The sequence below is a fragment of the Melanerpes formicivorus genome, unplaced genomic scaffold (assembly GCF_026170545.1).
Source record: "Melanerpes formicivorus ecotype bairdi unplaced genomic scaffold, bMelFor1.0.p_v2 SCAF_250, whole genome shotgun sequence".
NCBI classification, from domain to species: domain Eukaryota; kingdom Metazoa; phylum Chordata; class Aves; order Piciformes; family Picidae; genus Melanerpes; species Melanerpes formicivorus.
This window is the reverse complement of record NW_027142602.1, coordinates 162,468-183,517: the sequence shown is the minus strand read 5'-3', so window position 1 is coordinate 183,517 and position 21,050 is coordinate 162,468. Positions and strand designations below refer to the sequence as shown.

Sequence of the window (21,050 nt, the reverse complement as noted above, 5' to 3'; positions counted from 1 at the left end):
CAGGCTGATCTTGAAGGGCTTCATGGATGGGGCCTCAACCAACCTCCCCTGGGCAGCCTGTGCCAGTGTCTCCCCAGCCTCCCTGTGCAGAGCTTCCTCCTGAGGTCCAACCTGAACCTCCCCTGCTCCACTTTCAGACCTTTGCCTCTTGCCCTATCCCCCACAGCCCCCTCTGAACAGTCCCTGCCCAGCCTGCCTGCAGCTCCCCTGCAGATACTGAGCTGCAGCTCTGAGGTCTCCCTGCAGCCTTCTCTTCTCCAGGCAGCCCCAGCTCTCCCAGCCTGGCCCCCCAGGGAGGGTTTCTCCAGCCCTCTGCTCATCTCTGTAGCTTCCTCTGGTCCCTCTCCAGCAGCTCCAAGTCTTTGTGTGCTGAGGACTCCACAGCTGGACACAGCACTGCAGGGGAGGTCTCACCAGGGATGCCACTCAGGGGAGCCACCATGAAGACCTCCACTGCCCCCAAGCCTCCTTCCCCTGGAGCATAGAATCATTAGGGTTGGAAGGGAGCTCAAGGCTCAGCCAGCCCCAACCCCCTGCCATGGGCAGGGACACCTCACACCACAGCAGCTTGCTCACAGCCACCTCCAGCCTGGCTGCAAACACCTCCAGGGCTGAGGATGAGGCTTCCACCACCTCCCTGGGCAACCTCCCAGTGTCTCCCCACCCTCACTGCCAACAATTTCTTCCTCAGCTCCAGCCTCAGCCTCCCTTCTCCCAGCTCCAAGCCATTGCCCCTTTGTGCTGGCACTCCAAAAGCCTTGGCAGGAGTCCCTCCCCAGCTCTCCTGTAGGCTCCTTTCAGGCCCCTGCTTACAATCAAGGACAACTTAGGTCTTTGATGGGCACCAGCCAGGATTTTATTGCAGGAAAAGAGGCTTGGATTTTCCTTCAGCACTGCTGCAAGGATCAAGGTGATGGAGCTGCCATGGCAGCAGTGGAAAAGGTTAAGAGGAAGGAGAGAGTGGTCAGCAAGACCTTAGGTGAGAGTGAGCACTCCTCTGAGCCTCAGCTCATGAAAACTGAAGGGGAAAAGGGCAAAGAGCCAAAGACCAAGAGCTTGGAGACCCTCAGCACCACTCAGGGCTCCTGGCTCCTCTTGGCCTCAGGATGGAAACTAAAACCTCAGAGGAGAACTCTTCAGGAGGCTCTGCTGCTTCCCTGAGGAGACTTCTCCCCTCAGCCTTCTCTCTCCTCAGCTTTCTCTCCTCTTCCCACTGGAGGAGGTTATTTTAAGGTGCAAAGCCCTGAAAGGACCTTTCCCAGACCACTCTTGCTCCTAAGGCCCTGAAAGGACCTTTCCCAGACCACAAAGCCCTGAAAGGACCTTTCCCAGACCACTCTGGGGGGCAGAAAGCCCTGAACTGACCTTTCCCAGACCACTCTTGGGGCAGAAGGCCCTGAAAGGACCTTTCCCAGACCACTCTTGGGGCATAAAGCCCTGAGAGGACCTTCCCCAGACCATAAAGCCCTGAACTGACCTTTCCCAGACCACTCTGGGGGCACAAAGCCCTGAAAGGACCTTTCCCAGACCATAAAGCCCTGAAAGGACCTTTCCCAGACCACTCTGGGGGCACAAAGCCCTGAAAGGACCTTTCCCAGACCATAAAGCCCTGAAAGGACCTTTCCCAGATCACTCTGGGGGCACAAAGCCCTGAAAGGACCTTCCCCAGACCATAAAGCCCTGAAAGGACCTTTCCCAGAGCACTCTTGGGGCATAAAGCCCTGAAAAACCTTTCCCAGACCACTCCTGGGGCATACATTCCTGAAAGGACCTTTCCCAGACCACTCTTGCTCCTAAGGCCCTGAAATGACCTTTTCCCAGACCATAAAGCCCTGAAAGGACCTTTCCCAGAGCACTCTGGGGGCATACAGCCCTGAAAGGACCTTCCCCAGAGCACTCTTGCTCCTAAGGCCCTGAAAGGACCTTTCCCAGACCATTCTTGGAGCAGAATGCCCTGAAAGGACCTTCCCCAGACCATAAAGCCCTGAAAGGACCTTTCCCAGACCACTCTGGGGGCACAAAGCCCTGAAAGGACCTTTCCCAGACCATAAAGCCCTGAAAGGACCTTCCCCAGACCACTCTTAGTGCCCCCAGAGGGAACAGAAGCATAAACCAAGCAGCAGCAACTTTACAGCAGCCTAAAAACCTCTTCCTGGGGCTGCCCAGCCCTCTGTGGTCACCTCCTGTGAGCCCTGGGTGGCCCAGGGCTGGGGGTTCAGAGTGGCAGAAGGGGCCCCAAAGGTCCTTTTTGGTTGAGGCTCTAGTGAACTCCTCTTCCCCTTCCAGGCATCACAGAGACCCTCAGCCAGCTGCTCTCAGGCTGGATTGCTGACCAGAACTGGACCAAGAAGTATCACTACCACGTGGCTTACCTTGTCCTCTGTGGCATCACCAACCTGCTGTGTCCTCTGGCCACCACCTTCCCCTTGCTCATGACCTATGTGGTGGCCTTTGCTGTGTTCTGTGGGGGGTTCATGGCTCTGGTCCTCCTGTGCTGGTGAGTAGAGATTCCATGAGGTAAAACCCAAACAGTGGAGAGGGAGAGAAACATTCCCAACACAATTCCAGACTCCAAACCCTTGACAAAGCTGAGTGGCCCCAGGCTGATGCAGACCTTCCTGACCTGGCCAGGATGAGGGCTGGGGGAGAGAGGAAGCTCAGGAAGCTGAGCCAGGGCATGGGGAGGGAAATGCCCCTGGAGGGGAAGAGAGCAGAGCTGTGACCATCTAGAGGGGCTCTGGCCAGGCTGAGAGCTGGGGAGAGGAGAACCTCAGGAGGGCTGGGGGAGAGGAAGCTCAGGAGGGCTGGGGGAGAGGAAGCTCAGGAGAGCTGGGGGAGAGAGGAAGCTCAGGAGAGCTGGGGGAGAGGAAGCTCAGGAGAGCTGGGGGAGAGAGGAAGCTCAGGAGAGCTGGGGGAGAGAGGAAGCTCAGGAGAGCTGGGGGAGAGGAAGCTCAGGAGAGCTGGGGGAGAGGAAGCTCAGGAGAGCTGGGGGAGAGGAAGCTCAGGAGAGCTGGGGGAGAGGAAGCTCAGGAGAGCTGGGGGAGAGGAACCTCAGGAGGGCTGGGGGGGAGGAACCTCAGAAAGCTCACCCAGGGCATGGGGAGGGAACTGCCCCTGGGGAAGAAGGAGCAGAGCTGTGACCATCTAGAGTGACCTGAGAGGTGTGGGGAGGAGAACCTCAGGAGAGCTGGAGGAGAGGAAGCTCAGGAAGCTGAGCCAGGGCAAGGGCAGGGAACTGCCCCTGGGGTAGCAGCAACCTCCTGCAGCAGCACAGCTGAGGGGGGGACCTGCTGGAGAGCAGCTCCAAGGAGCAGCAGCTGGGAGTGCTGGGGGCCAGCAAGGTCCCCAGGAGCCAGCAAGGAGCCCTCAGGGCCAAGGAGCTCCATGGGGGCCTGGGGGGCATGGAGAAGAGTGTGGCCAGCAGGGCAGGGGAGGGGCTGCTGCCCCTCTGCTCTGCCCCAGCCAGGCCACAGCTGGAGCCCTGGGGCCAGCTCTGGGCTCCCCAGCTCAGGAGGGACAGAGAAGTGCTGGAGAGAGCCCAGGGGAGGCTGGGAAGCTGCTGAGGGGCCTGGAGCAGCTCTGGGAGCAGCAAAGGCTGAGAGCCCTGGGGCTGAGAGCCTGGAGCAGAGCAGCCCCAGAGGGCAGCTGAGCAATGCTCAGCAAGAGCTAAGGGAGCTGTGGGGGGCAAGAGGCTGGGGCCAGGCTCTGCTGAGTGGTGCCCAGGGCCAGGCCAAGGGGCAAGGGGCAGAAAGTGTCAGGCAGGAGGTTGGAGCTGAGCAGGAGGAGAAAGTTGTTTGGGGTGAGGCTGCTGGAGCCTGGAGCAGGCTGCCCAGAGAGGTTGTGGAGTCTGCTGGGGGGGGAGAGCTTCCAACCCCCCCTGGGCACTGTGCCCCTGGGCAAGCTGCTGGGGGAGCCCTGCTGGGGCAGGGGTTGGAGTGGCTGAGCTCTGCTGGGGGAGCCCTGCTGGGGCAGGGGTTGGAGTGGCTGAGCTCTGCTGGGGGAGCTCTGCTGGGGCAGGGGTTGGGCAGGGTGAGCTCTGCTGGGGGAGCCCTGCTGGGGCAGGGGCTGGAGTGGCTGAGCTCTGCTGGGGGAGCTCTGCTGGGGCAGGGGTTGGAGTGGCTGAGCTCTGCTGGGGGAGCCCTGCTGGGGCAGGGGGGGGTTGGAGTGGCTGAGCTCCAGAGCTCCCTTCCAGCCTGCCCCATGCTGGGATTCCATGAGAGGATTCTCCCCTCCAGTATTCCCAGCCTGAGCCACTGGAGAGCCCTGAACCTCCTCCTCATCCTGCTTCCAGCCCAGGTGCAGCAGGATCCCTGGGGGTTTACTGCAGCATTGAAATGGAATTGGTTTCCACCTTCTCCTTTCCTGCAAGCTGCTGCAGCTCACTGGAGTCAGGAGGAATCCTTCCTTTTCCCCCCAGGAGGTTCTGCTGTCTGCTCCCAGTCCCAGAACGCTCCACAACACCAAGCCAGGGATGGATCTGCCCTGGGAGGCAGCATTCCCCCTTGGAATTTTATTCTGGGAAGGGATTAGCAGTTTAGATGACTCCCTTTCCAGGAAAGAGCTGGAAGGCAGAAAAAGCTTCCTGTGCCCCAGTAACCTCCAGGCTGGCCCTAAGGAGGTGAAAGGCTTCCAGGCTGCAGCACACCAGGAAGGGCAAAGTCCCTTCCCAGCTGCAGCTGCAGAGGAAATACCCCAGGGGAAAGGAATAAGAACCTCTGGTGCTGCACATTCCTGCAGCTGTTTGGGTTAGAAAAGAGCTTTCAGATCACCCAGGCCTAACCCTACCCCAGCCCTGCCCCAGGGCCCTCAGCACCACAGCTCCAGGGCTCTGAAACCCCTCCAGGGCTGGAAGCTCCACCACTGCCCTGGGCAGCCTGGACAAGCCTCAAGGGGCAGAGATTGTTCCTCATGGCCAAGCTGAACCTCCCCTGGGGCAGCCTGAGGCCATTTCCTCTTGTCCTGTCCCTTGGGAGCAGAGCCCAACCCCCCCCTGGCTGCAGCCTCCTCTCAGGGAGCTGCAGAGAGCAATGAGGTCTCCCTCAGCCTCCTCTGCTCCAGGTCCCCTGTCTCAGGCAGGCAGCCAGGCAGGGCTGGGGGCAGACAAAGAGGAGCTGGGGAAGGCAGCAAGAGGGCTGTGGGACCAGCCCAGAGCCAAGCCAGGGGGAAGGACAGGAGGAGCAGAACATCACAGCCTCATGGAATTGTCAGGGTTGGAGCTGCAGAGGGCAATGAGGTCTCCCTCAGCCTCCTCTGCTCCAGGCTCAACCCCCCCCAGCTCCCTCAGCTGCTCCTCCCCAGACCCTTCCCCAGCTCTGTTGCCCTTCCCTGGCCCTGCTCCAGCCTCTCAATCTCCCTCTTGCAGTGAGGAGCCCAGAGCTGAGCCCAGCACTCCAGCTGTGCCCTCCCCAGTGCCCAGCCCAGGGGCACCCTCCCTGCCCTGCCCCTGCCGCCCACACCGTGGCTGCCCCAGGCCAGGCTGCTGCTGCCCTCCCAGGCCAGCTGGGCACCCCCTGGCTCAGGTGCCAGGCTCTCTTCCTGTGGGCACTGCCAGCTGAGGCCCTGGCTGTGCCTTTGCTTGCACACACAGGTGGATCTGGTGGGGGTGCAGAAGCTCCACAGCCACTTGGGCTTCGCTGCCTTCTTCGCTGGGCTGGCAGCCGTCGGAGGACCTCCTCTAGCAGGTACCAACTCTCCTCCCTCCAGCAGCTACCCACCACAGGCATCCAGGGGCACAGCAGGCTCCTGCTTCCCCTCCTGCATCCAAGGCTGCTGCTGCTGTCTAAGCAGGAGAAGAAAAGACAGGCTATCAGAGATGGGGCTGCAGAGACAGGCAAGGTCCTGCCCGTGGGGCTGCAGAGCTCAGCTGAGAGCTCTGGGAGAGAGCTGCAGGGACTGAGGGTGGCTAAGCCCCAGGGGCATGGCCTGAGCCTGAGCCCAAGGAGAAGACCCAACAGCCACACTGGGCCCAGAGCAGCACTGAAGAGAAAGCCCTGGGGGTGCTGGGTGCTGAGCAGCTCCCCAGGAGCCAGCAGTGCCCTCAGCTGGGTGCTGGACTGCAGCCAGAGCAGGGTGGGCAGCAGGGCAAGAGAGGGGATTCTGCCCCTTGGCTCTGCTGAGACCTCACCTCCAATCCTGGGTGCTGAGCAGCTCCCCAGGAGCCAGCAGTGCCCTCAGCTGGGTGCTGGGCTGCAGCCAGAGCAGGGTGGGCAGCAGGGCAAGAGAGGGGATTCTGCCCCTTGGCTCTGCTGAGACCTCACCTCCAATCCTGGGTGCACAGAAGCTCCCCAGAAGCCAGCAGTGCCCTCAGCTGGGTGCTGAGCTGCAGCCAGAGCAGTGTGGGCAGCAGGGCAGCAGAGGGGATTCTGCCCCTGGGCTCTGCTCTGCTCAGACCTCACCTCCAGCTCTGGGTGCTGAGCAGCTCCCCAGGAGCCAGCAGTGCCCTCAGCTGGGTGCTGGGCTGCAGCCAGAGCAGGGTGGGCAGCAGGGCAGCAGAGGGGATTCTGCCCCTGGGCTCTGCTCTGCTCAGACCTCACCTCCAATCCTGCCTCCAGTGCTGCTGTCCCCAGCAGGAGAAGGACACAGAGCTGCAGGAGTGAGGCCAGAGGAGGCCACAAAGATGCTCCAAGGGCTGATCACAAGGCCAGGCTGAGGGAGTTGGGGCTGCCCAACCTGGAGAAGAGAAGGCTCCAGGGAGACCTCAGAGCAGCCTTCCAGCACCTGAAGGGCTGCAGGAGAGCTGGGGAGGGACTTTGGCCAAGGGCTGGGAGGGACAGGCTGAGGAACAATGGCTTTGAGCTGGGAGAGAGGAGACTGAGATTGGAGAGGAGGAAGAAATTGTTGGCAGTGAGGCTGGGGAGAGCCTGGCACAGGCTGCCCAGGGAGGCTGTGGCTGCCTCCTCCCTGGAGGTGCTCAGGACCAGGCTGGATGAGGCCTGGAGCAAGCTGTGCTGGTGGGAGGTGTCCCTGCCCATGGCAGGGGGCTGGAGCTGGCTGAGCTTTGAGCTCCTTTCCAACCCAACCCCATTCCAGGGCTGTGGGAGCCCCAAGGCACAGGCTGCAGCCACTCAGTTTGCAGTCTAGAACCAAACCCAGGCACAGGGCAGCAAGAGGAGAGCCTCACCTGCAAACCTGCTCAGCCAAAAGCCCTCCAGAGCTGCAGGCAGTTGGCCTGGCTGAATGCCCAGGGTGAAGGGTCTGAAGGATCCTTCACAGCTGCTTCCTCTTCCTCCTCCTCCAGCACTGCTGGATGCTTCTGTTCTGCTGCAAAAGCCCAACCCAAGACCCAGCAGGGCAGAGCAAACCTTCATCTGGGGAGCCACCAGCAAGCTAAGGAGAGAAGAGGGCCTTGGATTGCCAGGAGCAGAGCAAAGCAGCAGCTGGGAAAGCAAACATAGAAACTAAAGCATGGAATTCCTGTTAGAAAGCAAACTCCAGCCCCCAGCAGGCACCAACCAGCTCCCCACCCCCAGCCCTTGGCCCAGAGTCCCTCCCCAGCTCCCCTGCAGCCCCTTCAGGTCCTGCAAGGCTGCTCTGAGGTCTCCCTGCAGCCTTCCCTTCTCCAGGCTGCACAGCCCCAACTCTCCCAGCCTGGCCCCACAGGGGAGGTTCTGCAGCCTCTGCTCATCTCTGTGGCCTCCTCTGGAGCCTCTCCAGCAGCTCCAGGTCCTCCTTGTGCTGGGACCCCCAGAGCTGGAGGCAGTGCTGCAGGTGGGGGCTGAGCAGAGCAGAGCAGAGGGGCAGAATCCCCTCCCTGTGCTGCTGCTCTCCCTGCCCTGGCTGCAGCTCAGCTCTCAGCTGGCTCTGGGCTGCCAGGGACCACTGCTGGCTCCTGGGGACTTTGTCACCACCTGACACCCCCAAGGCCTTCTCCTCAGGGCTGCTCTCAGCCTGGATCTGTGCTGGGGATTGCCCTGCCCCAGCCTCAGGACCTTGCCCTTGGCCTTGCTGAACTCCTAGGCCATGTTGAGGGCTGCCAGGTGCCCCCTCAGGGTGCCTTGTCCCTAGAGGGGATGAGCTCCTGCCCTCTGAGCATCTCTGTGGCCTCCTCTGGAGCCTCTCCAGCAGCTCCAGGTCCTCCTTGTGCTGGGACCCCCAGAGCTGGAGGCAGTGCTGCAGGTGGGGGCTGAGCAGAGCGGAGCAGAGGGGCAGAATCCCCTCCCTGTGCCCTGCCCCAGCTGCAGGACCTTGCCCTTGGCCTTGTTGAACTGCATGAGGTTGGCTTGGGCTCAGCTCTGCAGCCCCTGCAAGTCCCTCTGTGCTGTACCTCTGAGAGATGCCACCAGAGGAACTGCATCTGAGACCAAGCAGCAGAACTGGCTTGGCTGCAAACCCACCTTGGCCACCCCACCAGCAGCACCCCTGGAGTGTCACAGAGCCCCAGGTTTCACCAGCAGTGTGGTTCAGAGCCATGGCCCAGCAGCAGCAATGCTCCTGAGAGGCTCAGACCAAGGTCTTTGAGGACCTATTAACCTCTTTCCTAACCAGAGCTGGGTTTAGGAGCCCCAAATTTGGGCCAGGTCTGCTGCTTGTGTAGATCACTCAAGCCCATGGCTGCAAACCCACCTTGGCCACCAACAGAACCCCTGGAGACCCCCAGAGTTCACCAGCAGCGTGGTTCAGAGCCATGGCCCAGCAGCAGCAATGCTGCTGTGTGCCTCAGACCAAGGTCTTTGGGGACCTATTAACCTCTTTCCTAACCAGAGCTGGGTTTAGGAGCCCCACATCTGGGCCAGGTCTGCTGGCTGCATAAATCACCCAACCCTCCTGACCCTAAAGGTCTTCTCCAAGCTCTGATGCCTCTCTGCCACCAGAGGAACTTCACTGGACACCAGCAGCAGGCCTGGCTTGGCTGCAAACCCACCTTGGCCACCCCACCAGCAGCACCCCTGGAGTGTCACAGACCCCCTCCAGATTTCAGAGCCATGGCCCAGCAGCAGCAATGCTCCTGAGAGGCTCAGACCAAGGTCTTTGAGGACCTATTAACCTCTTTCCTAACCAGAGCTGGGTTTAGGAGCCCCATATCAGGGCCAGGTATGCTGGCTGCATAAATCACCCAAACCCATGGCTGCAAACCCACCTTGGCCACCAGCAGCACCCCTGGAGACCCCCACAGCTCACCAGCAGTGTGGTTCAGAGCCATGGCCCAGCAGCAGCAGCAATGCTCCTGAGAGGCTCAGACCAAGGCCCAACCCCAAGGGATCAAATCCCAGCCCCCAACTCCAGGGCATCAAATCCCAGCCCCCAACCCCAGGGCATCAAATCCCAGCCCCCAACCCCAGGGCATCAAATCCCAGCCCCCAACCCCAGGGCATCAAACCCAAGCCCCCAACCCCAGGGCATCAAACCCAAGCCCCCAACCCCAAGGGATCAAATCCAAGCCCCCACCCCAAGGGATCAAATCCAAGCCCCCAACCTCAGGGCATCAAATCCAAGCCCCCACCCCAAGGGATCAAACCCAAGCCCCCAACCCCAGGGCATCAAATCCCAGCCCCCAACCCCAGGGCATCAAATCCAAGCCCCCAACCCCAGGGCATCAAATCCCAGCCCCCAACCCCAAGGCAGCAAATCCAAGCCCCCAACCCCAGGGCATCAAATCCCAGCCCCCAATCCCAGGGCATCAAATCCCAGCCCCCAACCCCAAGGCAGCAAATCCAAGCCCCTAACCCCAGGGTATCAAATCCAAGCCTCAACCCCAGGGCATCAAACCCAAGCCCCCAACCCCAGGGCATCAAATCCCAGCCCCTAACCTCAGGGCATCAAACCCAAGCCCCCAACCCCAGGGCATCAAACCCAAGCCCCCAACCCCAGGGCATCAAATCCAGGCCCCCAACTCCAGGGCATCAAATCCAAGCCCCCAACCCCAGGGCATCAAATCCAAGCCCCCAACCCCAGGGCATCAAATCCAAGCCCCCAACCCCAGGGCATCAAACCCAAGCCCCCAACCCCAGGGCATCAAACCCAAGCCCCCAACCCCAGGGCATCAAATCCAGGCCCCCAACTCCAGGGCATCAAATCCAAGCCCCCAACCCCAGGGCATCAAATCCAAGCCCCCAACCCCAGGGCATCAAATCCCAGCCCCCAATCCCAGGGCATCAAATCCCAGCCCCCAACCCCAAGGCAGCAAATCCAAGCCCCTAACCCCAGGGTATCAAATCCAAGCCTCAACCCCAGGGCATCAAACCCAAGCCCCCAACCCCAGGGCATCAAATCCAAGCCCCCAACCCCAGGGCATCAAATCCAGGCCCCCAACCCCAGGGCATCAAATCCAGGCCCCCAACCCCAGGGCATCAAATCCAGGCCCCCAACCCCAGGGCATCAACTCCAAGCCCCCAACCCCAGGGCATCAACTCCAAGCCCCCAACCCCAAGGCATCAACTCCCAGCCCCACTTCAGGGGCATCAAACCCAAGCCCCACTCCAGGGGAACAAATCCCAGCCCCAACTCCAGGGGAACAAATCCAAGCCCCCACTTCCAGGGGATCAAATCCAAGCCCCCACTTCCAGGGGATCAAATCCAAGCCCCCACTTCCAGGGGATCAAATCCAAGCCCCCACTTCCAGGGGATCAAATCCAGGCCCCCAACCCCAGGGCATCAAATCCAAGCCCCCAACTCCAGGGCATCAAACCCCAGCCCCCAACCCCAGGGCAGCAACTCCCAGCCCCAACCCCAAGGCATCAACTCCCAGCCCCAACCTCCAGGGCATCAAACCCCAGGCCCACTCCAGGGGAACAAATCCTAGCCCCAACTCCAGGGGAACAAATCCCAGGCCCCACCTCCAGGGCATCAAACCCAAGCCCCCAACTCCAGGGCATCAACTCCCAGCCCCACTCCAGGGCATCAAACCCCAGTCCCACTCCAGGGCATCAAACCCCAGCCCCACTCCAGGGCATCAAACCCCAGCCCCCACCTCCAGGGGATCAAATCCCAGCCTCACTCCAGGGCATAAAATCCAAGCCCAACTCCAAGCCCCACTCCAGGGGATCAAATCCAAGCCCAAATCCCAGCCCCAACTCCAGGGGAACAAATCCCAGCCCCACCTCCAGGGGAACAAATCCCAGCCCCACTCCAGGGGATCAAATCCCAGCCCCAACTCCAGGGCATCAAATCCCAGCCCCAACTCCAGGGCATCAAATCCCAGCCCCAACTCCAGGGCATCAAATCCCAGCCCCAACTCCAGGGCATCAAATCCCAGCCCCAACTCCAGGGCATCAAATCCCAGCCCCAACTCCAGGGCATCAAATCCCAGCCCCAACTCCAGGGCATCAAATCCCAGCCCCACTCCAAGGCCCAGGAGAAATCATCCTAGGAAGGAAAAATCACCAAACCATTTACCTGCTCTCCCCTGGTCCTGCCTGGTGCCATCATCAGTGGTGCTCAGCAGCAGGCACAGGAAGAGTTAAGGTCATGGAAGGTCACCTGAGGAGCCTTAAAGCAGGACATAAATCATCCTCTGCTTCCCACCCACCTGCCCCAGAGGGGTTTGGGGTTTGCAATGGTGAGACAGACAAACCCCAAAGCTTTCAACACTGTCTTCCCCTGCAGGCTGGCTCTATGACTCCACCCAGACCTATGCCTGCTCCTTCCTCTTTGCTGGAGCCTGTGCCCTCCTCTCACCTCTCTCTTTCTTCTTGGAGCCTTCAGCCCAGAAATGGAAGCTGAGAAAGCAGCAAGCAAAAAGCCAAGCCTGAAGGATGGCTCAGCTGGGGATGGGAAAGGGCTGGCCTGGGACTGGAGCTGGGATGGGACATGAGCTGCACTGGGAAGCCACAGTGGCAGACAGAGGGAGAAGAGGGATCTGCATCACTGAGTGGCTCAGGTTGGAAGGGAGCTCAGAGATCATCTTCTCCAACCCCCCCTGCCACGAGCAAGGATTCCTCTCACCAGCCCAGCTTGCTCATGGCCTCATCCAGCCTGGATCCCCCAAGGAGGAGGCCACCAAAGCACAGCCCTCAGCACCACATCCAGGGGGCTTTGGAACACCTCCAGTGCTCCATGGGCAGGGACACCTCCCCCCAGCACAGCTTGCTCAAGAGCTCATCCAGCCTGGCCTTGAACACCCCCAGGGAGGGGACAGCCACAGCCTCCCTGGGCAGCCTGGGCCAGGGTCTCACCAGCCTCCCCCTGAAGAACTTCTTCCTCAGCTCCACTCCAACCCTGCTCTGCCTCAGCTCCAAACCCTTCCCCCTGGGCCTGGCTCCAGACCCCCTCATGGAAAGTTCCTCTGCAGCCTTCCTGCAGGATCCCTTTAGGCAGCTCTGAGGTCCCCCTGGAGCCTTCTCCTCTCCAGGCTGAACGCCTCCAGCTGCCTCAGCCTCTCCTCACAGCTGCTGCAGCCCTTGGAGCATCTTTGTGGCCTCCTCTGGCCTCACTCCTGCAGCTCTGTGTCCTCCTCCTGCAGCTCTGTGTCCTCCTCCTGCAGCTCTGTGTCCTCCTCCTGCAGCTCTGTGTCCTCCTCCTGCAGCTCTGTGTCCTCCTCCTGCAGCTCTGTGTCCTCCTCCTGCAGCTCTGTGTCCTCCTCCTGCTGGGGACAGCAGCACTGGAGGCAGGATTGGAGGGGAGGTCTGAGCAGAGCAGAGGGGCAGGGGAGAGATGCAGGAGTCCTGCCTGTGTGATTAAAGCCAGCTGAGAAAGACAGAGTGTGAAGCATCACTGGATGGGAAAACCACCAGCTCATGGCTGCCCAGGGGGACTCAGGCTTCACCTGGGCTTGGGCCCTCAGCTGTGTCCTCCTGGAACCACAGACTGGGTTGGGTTGGAAGGGACCTCAAAGACCATCCAGATGGGCAGGGACACCTCCCCCTCCAGCAGGCTGCTCAGGGCCTCATCCAGCCTGGCTTGGAGCACTTCAAGGCTTGGAGCCTCTCCAACCTCTCTGGGCAGCCTGTTCCAGTGCCTCAGCAGCCTTCATGGGGAAGAATTCCATCCTGATGTCTGACCTCAATCCAACCTCTCCCAGCTCAAAGCCATTGCCTCTCCTCCTGGCACTCCCAGCCCTTGGCCAAAGTCCCTCCCCAGCTCTCCTGCAGCCCCTCCAAGGCTGCTCTGAGGTCTCCCTGGAGCCTTCTCACCTCCAAGCTGAACAGCCCCAACCCTGTTCCCAGGGTTCCAGCCCTCCCAGCACCACCCTGGCCACCCATCCATGGCCCCAGGAGCCATGGCCACCCCTTGCTTCCACACCTCCAGCCATGGGGACTGCACCACCTCCCTGGGCAGCCTCTGCCAGGGCCTGAGCCTCCCAGGAGGGTCCTGCTCTTGGCAGGGAGGTTGGACCTGGGGATCTCTGGAGGCCCCTTCCAACTTCTGATGCTCTGTGATTCATGGAATGCTTTAGCTGGGAAGGGACCTTCAAGATCATCCAGCTCCAGCCCCTGCCATGCCCAGGGACACCTCCCTCCAGCACAGCTTGCTCAGGGCCTCATCCAGCCTGGCCTTGAACAGCTCCAGGCAGGAGGCAGCCACAGCCTCCCTGGGCAGCCTGTGCCAGAGCCTCCCCAGCCTCACTGCCAACAAGCTCTTCCTCATCTCCAGCCTCAGTCTCCCCTCTCCAAGCTCAAAGCCATTGTTCCTCATCATGGCACTCCCAGCCCTTGGCCAAAGTCCCTCCCCAGCTCTCTTGCAGCCAATCCAAGGCTGCTCTAAGGCCTCCCTGGAGCCTTCTCCTCTCCAAGCTGAACAGCCCCAACCCTCTCCCCAGGGTTCCAGCCCTCCCATCACCTTCATCTTCCTCTGATCTCAGGTTTAGCCACCAGTGTCCACTCCAACAGCTCAGCACCAGCCCCAGAGCTGCCCCTCCAGCTTCCCCAGCCACCCAAGGGAGCAGAGCTGCCCTCACCTCCTGGCATGAGGCAGCACAGAGCCTCCAGAGCTGTCCTCACCTCTGGCATGAGGCAGCACAGAGCCTCCAGAGCTGCCCTCACCTCTGCCATGAGGCAGCACAGAGCCTCCAGAGCTGCCCTCACCTCTGGCCATGAGGCAGCACAGAGCCTCCAGAGCTGCCCTCACCTCTGGGCATGAGGCAGCACAGAGCCTCCAGAGCTGCCCTCACCTCTGGGCATGAGGCAGCACAGAGCCTCCAGAGCTGCCCTCACCTCTGGGCATGAGGCAGCACAGAGCCTCCAGAGCTGTCCTCACCTCTGGGCATGAGGCAGCACTGAGCCTCCAGAGCACAGCAGATGTTAGCTTAACCTGCCCAGAGAACAATCAGCCCTGGGGAGGGGTGGAGGGACAGGGATGGCACAGGGAGGCAAGGGCTCCACTTCCATGAGGATACAGAGGGCAGAACTCTCTTCTCCATCCAGCAGGATGCTGCTCCAGGGCTGCTTGGTCTCCTCAGCTTGGTGTGATTTGCCACAGCACAGAGGACCTGGAAGCCAAAGCAGGTCTAATTAAAGCAGTACCAGGACAGAGACAATTGCCAGCCCACACTCAGCTCCTCTCCCCTGCTGCCCAACCTCCCAGGCCCACAGTGGGTTGGGTTGGAAGGGAGCTTCAAGAGCATCCAGCTCCAACCCCCTGCCTTGTAGGGACTCTGACCCCTGAGCTGCTTCTGGACCTGGCTGTGGGTCAAGAAGGGCAGCAGCAGCCTGGCCTGGAACAGCAGTGGTGTGGGCAGGGATGGTGCCCTTGGGGTGGGCACTGGGGAGGCCACAGCTGGAGTGCTGCGCTCAGCTCTGGGCTCCTCACTGCAGGGAGGACATTGAGAGGCTGGAGCAGGGCCAGGGAAGGGTAACAGAGCTGGGGAAGGGTCTGGGGAGGGATGCAGGAGGGGAAGCAGGAGCCTGCTGTGCCCCTGGATGCCTGTGGTGGGTAGCTGCTGGAGGGAGGAGAGTTGGTACCTGCTAGAGGAGGTCCTCCGACGGCTGCCAGCCCAGCGAAGAAGGCAGCGAAGCCCAAGTGGCTGTGGAGCTTCTGCACCCCCACCAGATCCACCTGTGTGTGCAAGCAAAGGCACAGCCAGGGCCTCAGCTGGCAGTGCCCACAGGAAGAGAGCCTGGCACCTGAGCCAGGGGGTGCCCAGCTGGCCTGAGAGGGCAGCAGCAGCCTGGCCTGGGGCAGCCACGGTGTGGGCGGCAGGGGCAGGGCAGGGAGGGTGCCCCTGGGCTGGGCACTGGGGAGGGCACAGCTGGAGTGCTGGGCTCAGCTCTGGGCTCCTCACTGCAGGAAGGAGATTGAGAGGCTGGAGCAGGGCTGGGGAAGGGCAACAGAGCTGGGGAAGGGTCTGGGGAAGAGCAGCTGAGGGAGCTGGGGGGGTTGAGCCTGGAGCAGAGGAGGCTGAGGGAGACCTCATTGCTCTCTGCAGCTCCAACCCTGACAATTCCATGAGGCTGTGATGTTCTGCTCCTCCTGTCCTTCCCCCTGGCTTGGCTCTGGGCTGGTCCCACAGCCCTCTTGCTGCCTTCCCCCAGCACCCTGCACCAGCTCCTCTTTGTCTGCCCCCAGCCCTGCCTGGCTGCCTGCCTGAGACAGGGGACCTGGAGCAGAGGAGGCTGAGGGAGACCTCATTGCTCTCTGCAGCTCCCTGGAGGGGAGGCTGGAGACAGGTAGAGGTTGGGCTCTGCTCCCTGGACACTGAGAGGCTGGAGCAGGGCCAGGGAAGGGCAACAGAGCTGGGGAAGGGTCTGGGGAAGAGGGCTGGGGAGGAGCAGCTGAGGGAGCTGGGGGGGGTTGAGGAGGAATCAACTGGGATGGAGGAAAGGAGGCTGAGTTCTGGTTCCCATTGAAATGAGGCTGGAGCCAGATGGGGGTTGGTCTGTTCCTGCCAGTAACAAGGGACAGGAGGAGAGGAAATGACCTCAAGCTGCCCCAGGGCAGGTTCAGCTTGGCCATGAGGAACAATTTCTGCCCCTTGAGGCTTGCCCAGGCCTGGCCCAGGCTGCCCAGGGGCAGTGGTGGAGTCTCCATCCCTGGAGGGGTTTCAGAGCCCTGGAGCTGTGGTGCTGAGGGCCAGGGGGTGGTGGTGCCCTGGGGCAGGGCTGGGTGAAGGCTTGGACTGGATGAGCTGAAAGGGTTGGACCCTCTCCTCTGGAGGTGTTTGAATGCCACAGAGCTGTGGTGGTGCTGAGGGCCATGGTTTAGCCCCAGCCTTGGTTTAACAAAGGCTGAAAGGGCTTTCCCAAGCCGAGCAGCTGGGTGGTGACCCCACCAAAGGCCACTCCAAGCAGCTGGGTGAGGATATGACCCAAGAGGAGCTCCCAGCAGCAGGAAATGAGGCTGCTCTTCCTTTGCCCACTGCCTTGCCAGAGGCTCTGTGGCTTGGGCTTTCCTCCCCCCTGCTGATAAGAGCAACACTCAGCTGCTTCTCTTCTTCCTGCTCTCAATTCCCCCTCCCTGTCTCACAGTATCACAGTATCAGTCAGGGTTGGAAGGGACCACAAGGATCAGCCAGCCCCAACCCCCCTGCCATGGGCAGGGACACCCCACACTAGATCAGCCTGGCCACAGCCTCAGCCAGCCTGGCCTGAAACACCTCCAGGGCTGGACCCTCAACCACCTCCCTGCACAACCCATTCCAGGGCTTCACCACTCTCATGGGGAAGAACTTCCTCCTCCCCTCCAGCCTGAATCTCCCCACCTCCAGCTTCATTCCATTCCCCCTAGTCCTATCACTGCCTGAGATCCTGAGCAGTCCCTCCCCAGCCTTCCTGGAGCCCCCTGCAGATCCTGGAAGGCCACAATGAGGTCACCTCAGAGCCTTCTCTTCTGCAGACTGCACAGCCCCAACTCCTTCAGTCTGTCCTCACAGCAGAGCAGCTCCAGCCCTCTGCTCATCCTCCAGGCCCTGCTCTGGACACCTTCCAGCACCTCCAGATCCCTCTTGTCACAGGGGCTCCAGAACTGGAGGCAGTGCTCCAGGTGGGGTCTCCCCAGAGCTGAGCAGAGGGGGAGAATCACCTCCCTTGCCCTGCTGGCCACACTTCTCCTGCTGCAGCCCAGGCTCTGGTTGGCTTTCTGGGCTGCAAGTGCAGACTGAGAGCTCCTGCTGAGCTTTTTGTCCCCCAGCACCCCCAAGGCTCTCTCCTCAGGGCTGCTTTCCAGCCAAGCCCAGCCTGGATTTGTGCCTGGGGTTGCCTCCAGCCAGCTGCAGGACCCTGCCCTTGGTCTTGTTGAAGCTCCTGAGGTTGGCTTGTGCTCACCTCTCCAGCCTGTCCAGGTCCCTCTGGATAGATCCTTCCCTCCAGCCTGTCCAAGTCCCTCTGGATGGATCCCTTCCCTCCAGCCTGCCCAGGATGGATTCCTTCCCTCCAGCCTGTCCAGCTCCCTCTGGATGGATCCCTTCCCTCCAGCCTGCCCAGGTCCCTCTGGCTGGATCCCTTCCCTCCAGCCTGTCCAGCTCCCTCTGGATGGATCCCTTCCCTCCAGCCTGCCCAGCTCCCTTCTGGCTGGATCCCTTCCCTCCAGCCTGTCCAGCTCCCTCTGGATGGATCCCTTCCCTCCAGCCTGTCTGCTGCCCCACACAGCTTGGTGCCATCAGCAAACCTGCTGAGGCTGCACTCAGTGCCACTGTCCATGGCACCCACAGAGATGTTGAACAAGCCTGGTCCCAGGACTGATCCCTGAGGGACTCTGCTTGTCCCTGGCCTCCACTGGGACATGGAGCCATGGACAGCCACTCTTTGGGTGCAGCCATCAAGCCAGTTCCTTATCCATCTCGTGGTCACCCATCACACCCAGGTGTCACCACCCTGGAGACCAGGTTGTGGTGCAGGACAGTGCCAAAGGCTTTGCTCAGCTCCAGGTACATGACATCAGCTGCACTCTGTGCACCCACAGGCACTCTGCAGAGCCTTCCTAGGCTGCACTTCAGCAAAGCCTGCCTTCAAAAGTGGCACACCCAGGATGAAAGCCTCCCCCAGGAGGTCAGGAGATGCCTGTAGGGGGTGGCTGGGTGGTTTTCTCTCCTCCCCTCAATTAACCTAATGATTTTCATGGATGGGAAGCCAGCAGCTGCCCTCCTGCAGAACCAAACCAGATGCTGGCACCAAAGGCTTTAGCTGCAGCTAAGAGCTGGAGCAGTTCAGCCTTGACAGGGCAAGAGGAAATGGCCTCAGGTTGCCCCAGGGAAGGTTCAGCTTGGCCAGGAGGAACAATTTCTGCCCCTTGAGGCTTGTCCAGGCCTGGCCCAGGCTGCCCAGGGGCAGTGGTGGAGCTGAGGAGAACCTCCTGATGTTCAGTAAGGCCAAGGGGAAGGTCCTGCTCCTGGGCCAGGGTGATCCTTGGTACCAGTCCAGGCTGGGGGATGAGGAGATCCAGAGCTGCCCTGCAGGAAAGGACTTGGGGGAGAAGCAGGACAGGAGCCAGCAATGGGCACTGGCAGCACAGGAGGCCACAGAGATGCTGAGGGGGCTGAGAACCTCCTCTGTGGGGCCAGGCTGGGAGAGTTGGGGCTGCTCAGCCTGCAGAGGAGAGGACTCCAGGGAGACCTCAGAGCAGCCTTGCAGCAGCTGAAGGGCTGCAGGAGAGCTGGGGAGGGACTTTGGCCAAGGGCTGGGAGTGCCAGGAGGAGAGGCAATGGCTTTGAGCTGGGAGAGGGAGACTGAGACTGGAGAGGAGGAAGAGATTGTTGGCAGTGAGGCTGGGGAGAGCCTGGCACAGGCTGCCCAGGGAGGCTGTGGCTGTGCCCTGCCTGGAGGTGTTCAGGACCAGGCTGGATGAGGCCCTGAGCACCATGGGCTGGTGGGAGGTGTCCCTGCCCATGGCAGGGGCTGGAGCTGGCTGAGCTCTGAGCTCCCTTCCAAGCTAAAGCATTCCATGAATCACAGCATCACAGAGCATAAGAGGTTTAAATAGAGTAGAATAAACCAGGTTGGAAGAGACCTTGGAGCTCATCAAGTCCAACCCAGCACCACCTGATCAACTCAACCATGGCACCAAGGGCCTCAGCCAGGCTCTTCCTAAACCCCTCCAGGGATGGGGACTCCACCACCTCCCTGGGCAGCACATCCCCAGGGCCAATCTCTCTGGCTGGGAAGAATTTCTTCCTCACCTCCAGCCTGAACCTCCCCTGGCACAGCTTGAGACTGTGTCCTCTTGTTCTGGTGCTGGGTGCCTGGGAGAAGAGCCCAACCCCCACCTGGCTCCAACCTCCCTGCAGGGAGTTGCAGAGAGCAAGAAGGTCTCCCCTGAGCCTCCTCTTCTGCAGGCTAAGCAACCCCAGCTCCCTCAGCCTCTCCTCCCAGGGCTGTGCCCCAGACCCCTCCCCAGCTTTCTTGCCCTTCTCTGGACACCTTCCAGCAGCTCAACCTCTTTCCTGACCTGAGGAGCCCAGAGCTGGCCACAGGACTCCAGGTGTGGCCTGAGCAGTGCTGAGCACAGGGCAGGATGAGCTCCCTCCCCAGCCTGGTTGCCCTTCTCTGGCCAAGAAGAGCTTAAGAAGGAACCCTTGGGAGACCCTCAGTGGCTCCACTGAATTCAAAAGCCTTCTGCAGCCCAGCTGTGGCCTCAGGGGTCCCTAAAGGAGCCAATGTTAAAGGCCTGAGAGGCAGCACCTGCAGGTGGAAGGAGAGCCAGGCTGGAGGATCCCAGTGCTCAGGGGCTACACATGGCAGAAACTGCAGGGAAAAGAGCCAGCTCAGGGCAGGACTCAGCTGGAGCCCTGGCTAACAGCCAGCCTGAGCAATCTGGGGACAGGAAATACTGAAGATAGCTGAAAACCCTCCAGAGCTGACTGCAGAGCCAGGTATGAAGGTCAGGGCAGGGAGATAAGGAGGCGAAGCTTCTGCTCCTCACAGCTAACCTGCAGCTCACACAGCTCAGGCTGACCCCAGGGGCAGCACAGAGGACCTCACCCACAAAACCACAGGCACAGGAGCTGGGCTGGGAGGTGGCAACTCATTAACTCACAGAACCTTAGGGCTTGGGAGGGACCTCCAGAGCTCATCCAGTCCAACCCCCCTGCCAGAGCTCCATCCCCCAGGAACACATCCAGGTGGGGTTTGGATGCCCCCAGAGAAGGACCTCAAGGCTCAGGCAGCTCCAAGCCCCTGCCATGGGCAGGGACACCTCACACCACAGCAGCTTGCTCACAGCCACCTCCAGCCTGGCTGCAAACACCTCCAGGCAGGAGGCTTCCACCACCTCCCTGGACAGCCTGGGCCAGGCTCTCACCACCCTCCTGGCCAACAACTTCTTCCTCACAGCCAAGCTCAATCAGAGAATGTTAGGGCTTGGAAGGGACCTCCAGAGCTCATCCAGTCCAACCCCTTGCCAGAGCTCCATCACCCAGGGCAGGTCACACAGGAACACATCCAGGTGGGGTTTGGATGTCCCCAAAGAAGGAGACTCCACAGCCTCTCTGGGCAGCCTGCTCCAGGCTCCAGCACCCTCCCACCAAAGAAGTTTCTCCTCCTGTTGAGGTGGAACCTCCTGAGTCCCAGGGTTAAACCCAGAACTTCTTGCTCCTTACCCTTCTCTCAGAGCCCCAAGAGGCATCTCCTGGCAGGCTTTTGGAGCTCACCCAGACCTGAAGTACCTGAAGGGGCTACAGGAAAGCTGGGGAGGGACTTCTGACATGGCCTTGGTGGGACAGGACAAAGGCCAAGGGCTTTGAGCTGGGAGAGGGCAGATTGAGACTGGAGCTGAGGGAGAAATTCCTGGCAGTGAGGCTGGGGAGAGCCTGGCACAGGCTGCCCAGGGAGGCTGTGGCTGTCCCATCCCTGGGGGTGTTCAAGGCCAGGCTGGATGAGACCTTAAGCAAGCTGTGCTGGTGGGAGGTGTCCCTGCCCATGGAGCACTGGAGGTGTTCCAAAGCCCCCTGGATGTGGTGCTGAGGGCTGTGCTTTGGTGGCCTCCTCCTTGGGGGATCCAGGCTGTGGCTGTCTCCTGCCTGGAGGTGTTCAAGGCCAGGCTGGATGAGCTCTTGAGCAACCTGGGCTGGTGGGAGGTGTCCCTGCCCATGGAGGTGTTTAAAAGCCTCCTGGATGTGGTGCTGAGGGCTGTGCTTTGGTGGCCTCCTCCTTGGGGGATCCAGACTGTGGCTGTCCCCTGGAGGTGCTTCAACAGCCTGGCCTTCAAAACCTCCAGGGATGAGGTTTCCACCACCTCCCTGGGGCATC

At 61.0% G+C, this 21,050-nt stretch overlaps 1 protein-coding gene across 1 annotated transcript in view; it reads left to right on the top strand.

The window, feature by feature from the left end:
* The window catches only part of SLC16A4 (solute carrier family 16 member 4), a 23,913-nt gene extending 11,453 nt beyond the window's left edge, over positions 1 to 12,460 (top strand). The window contains 3 exon segments of the mRNA XM_068169955.1: positions 2,287 to 2,483; positions 5,552 to 5,681; positions 11,542 to 12,460. Of these exon segments, the coding sequence (XP_068026056.1) occupies positions 2,287 to 2,483; positions 5,552 to 5,681; positions 11,542 to 11,687 (473 nt within the window). The 3' untranslated portion in view covers positions 11,688 to 12,460.
* Positions 12,461 to 21,050: the final 8,590 nt, after the last annotated feature.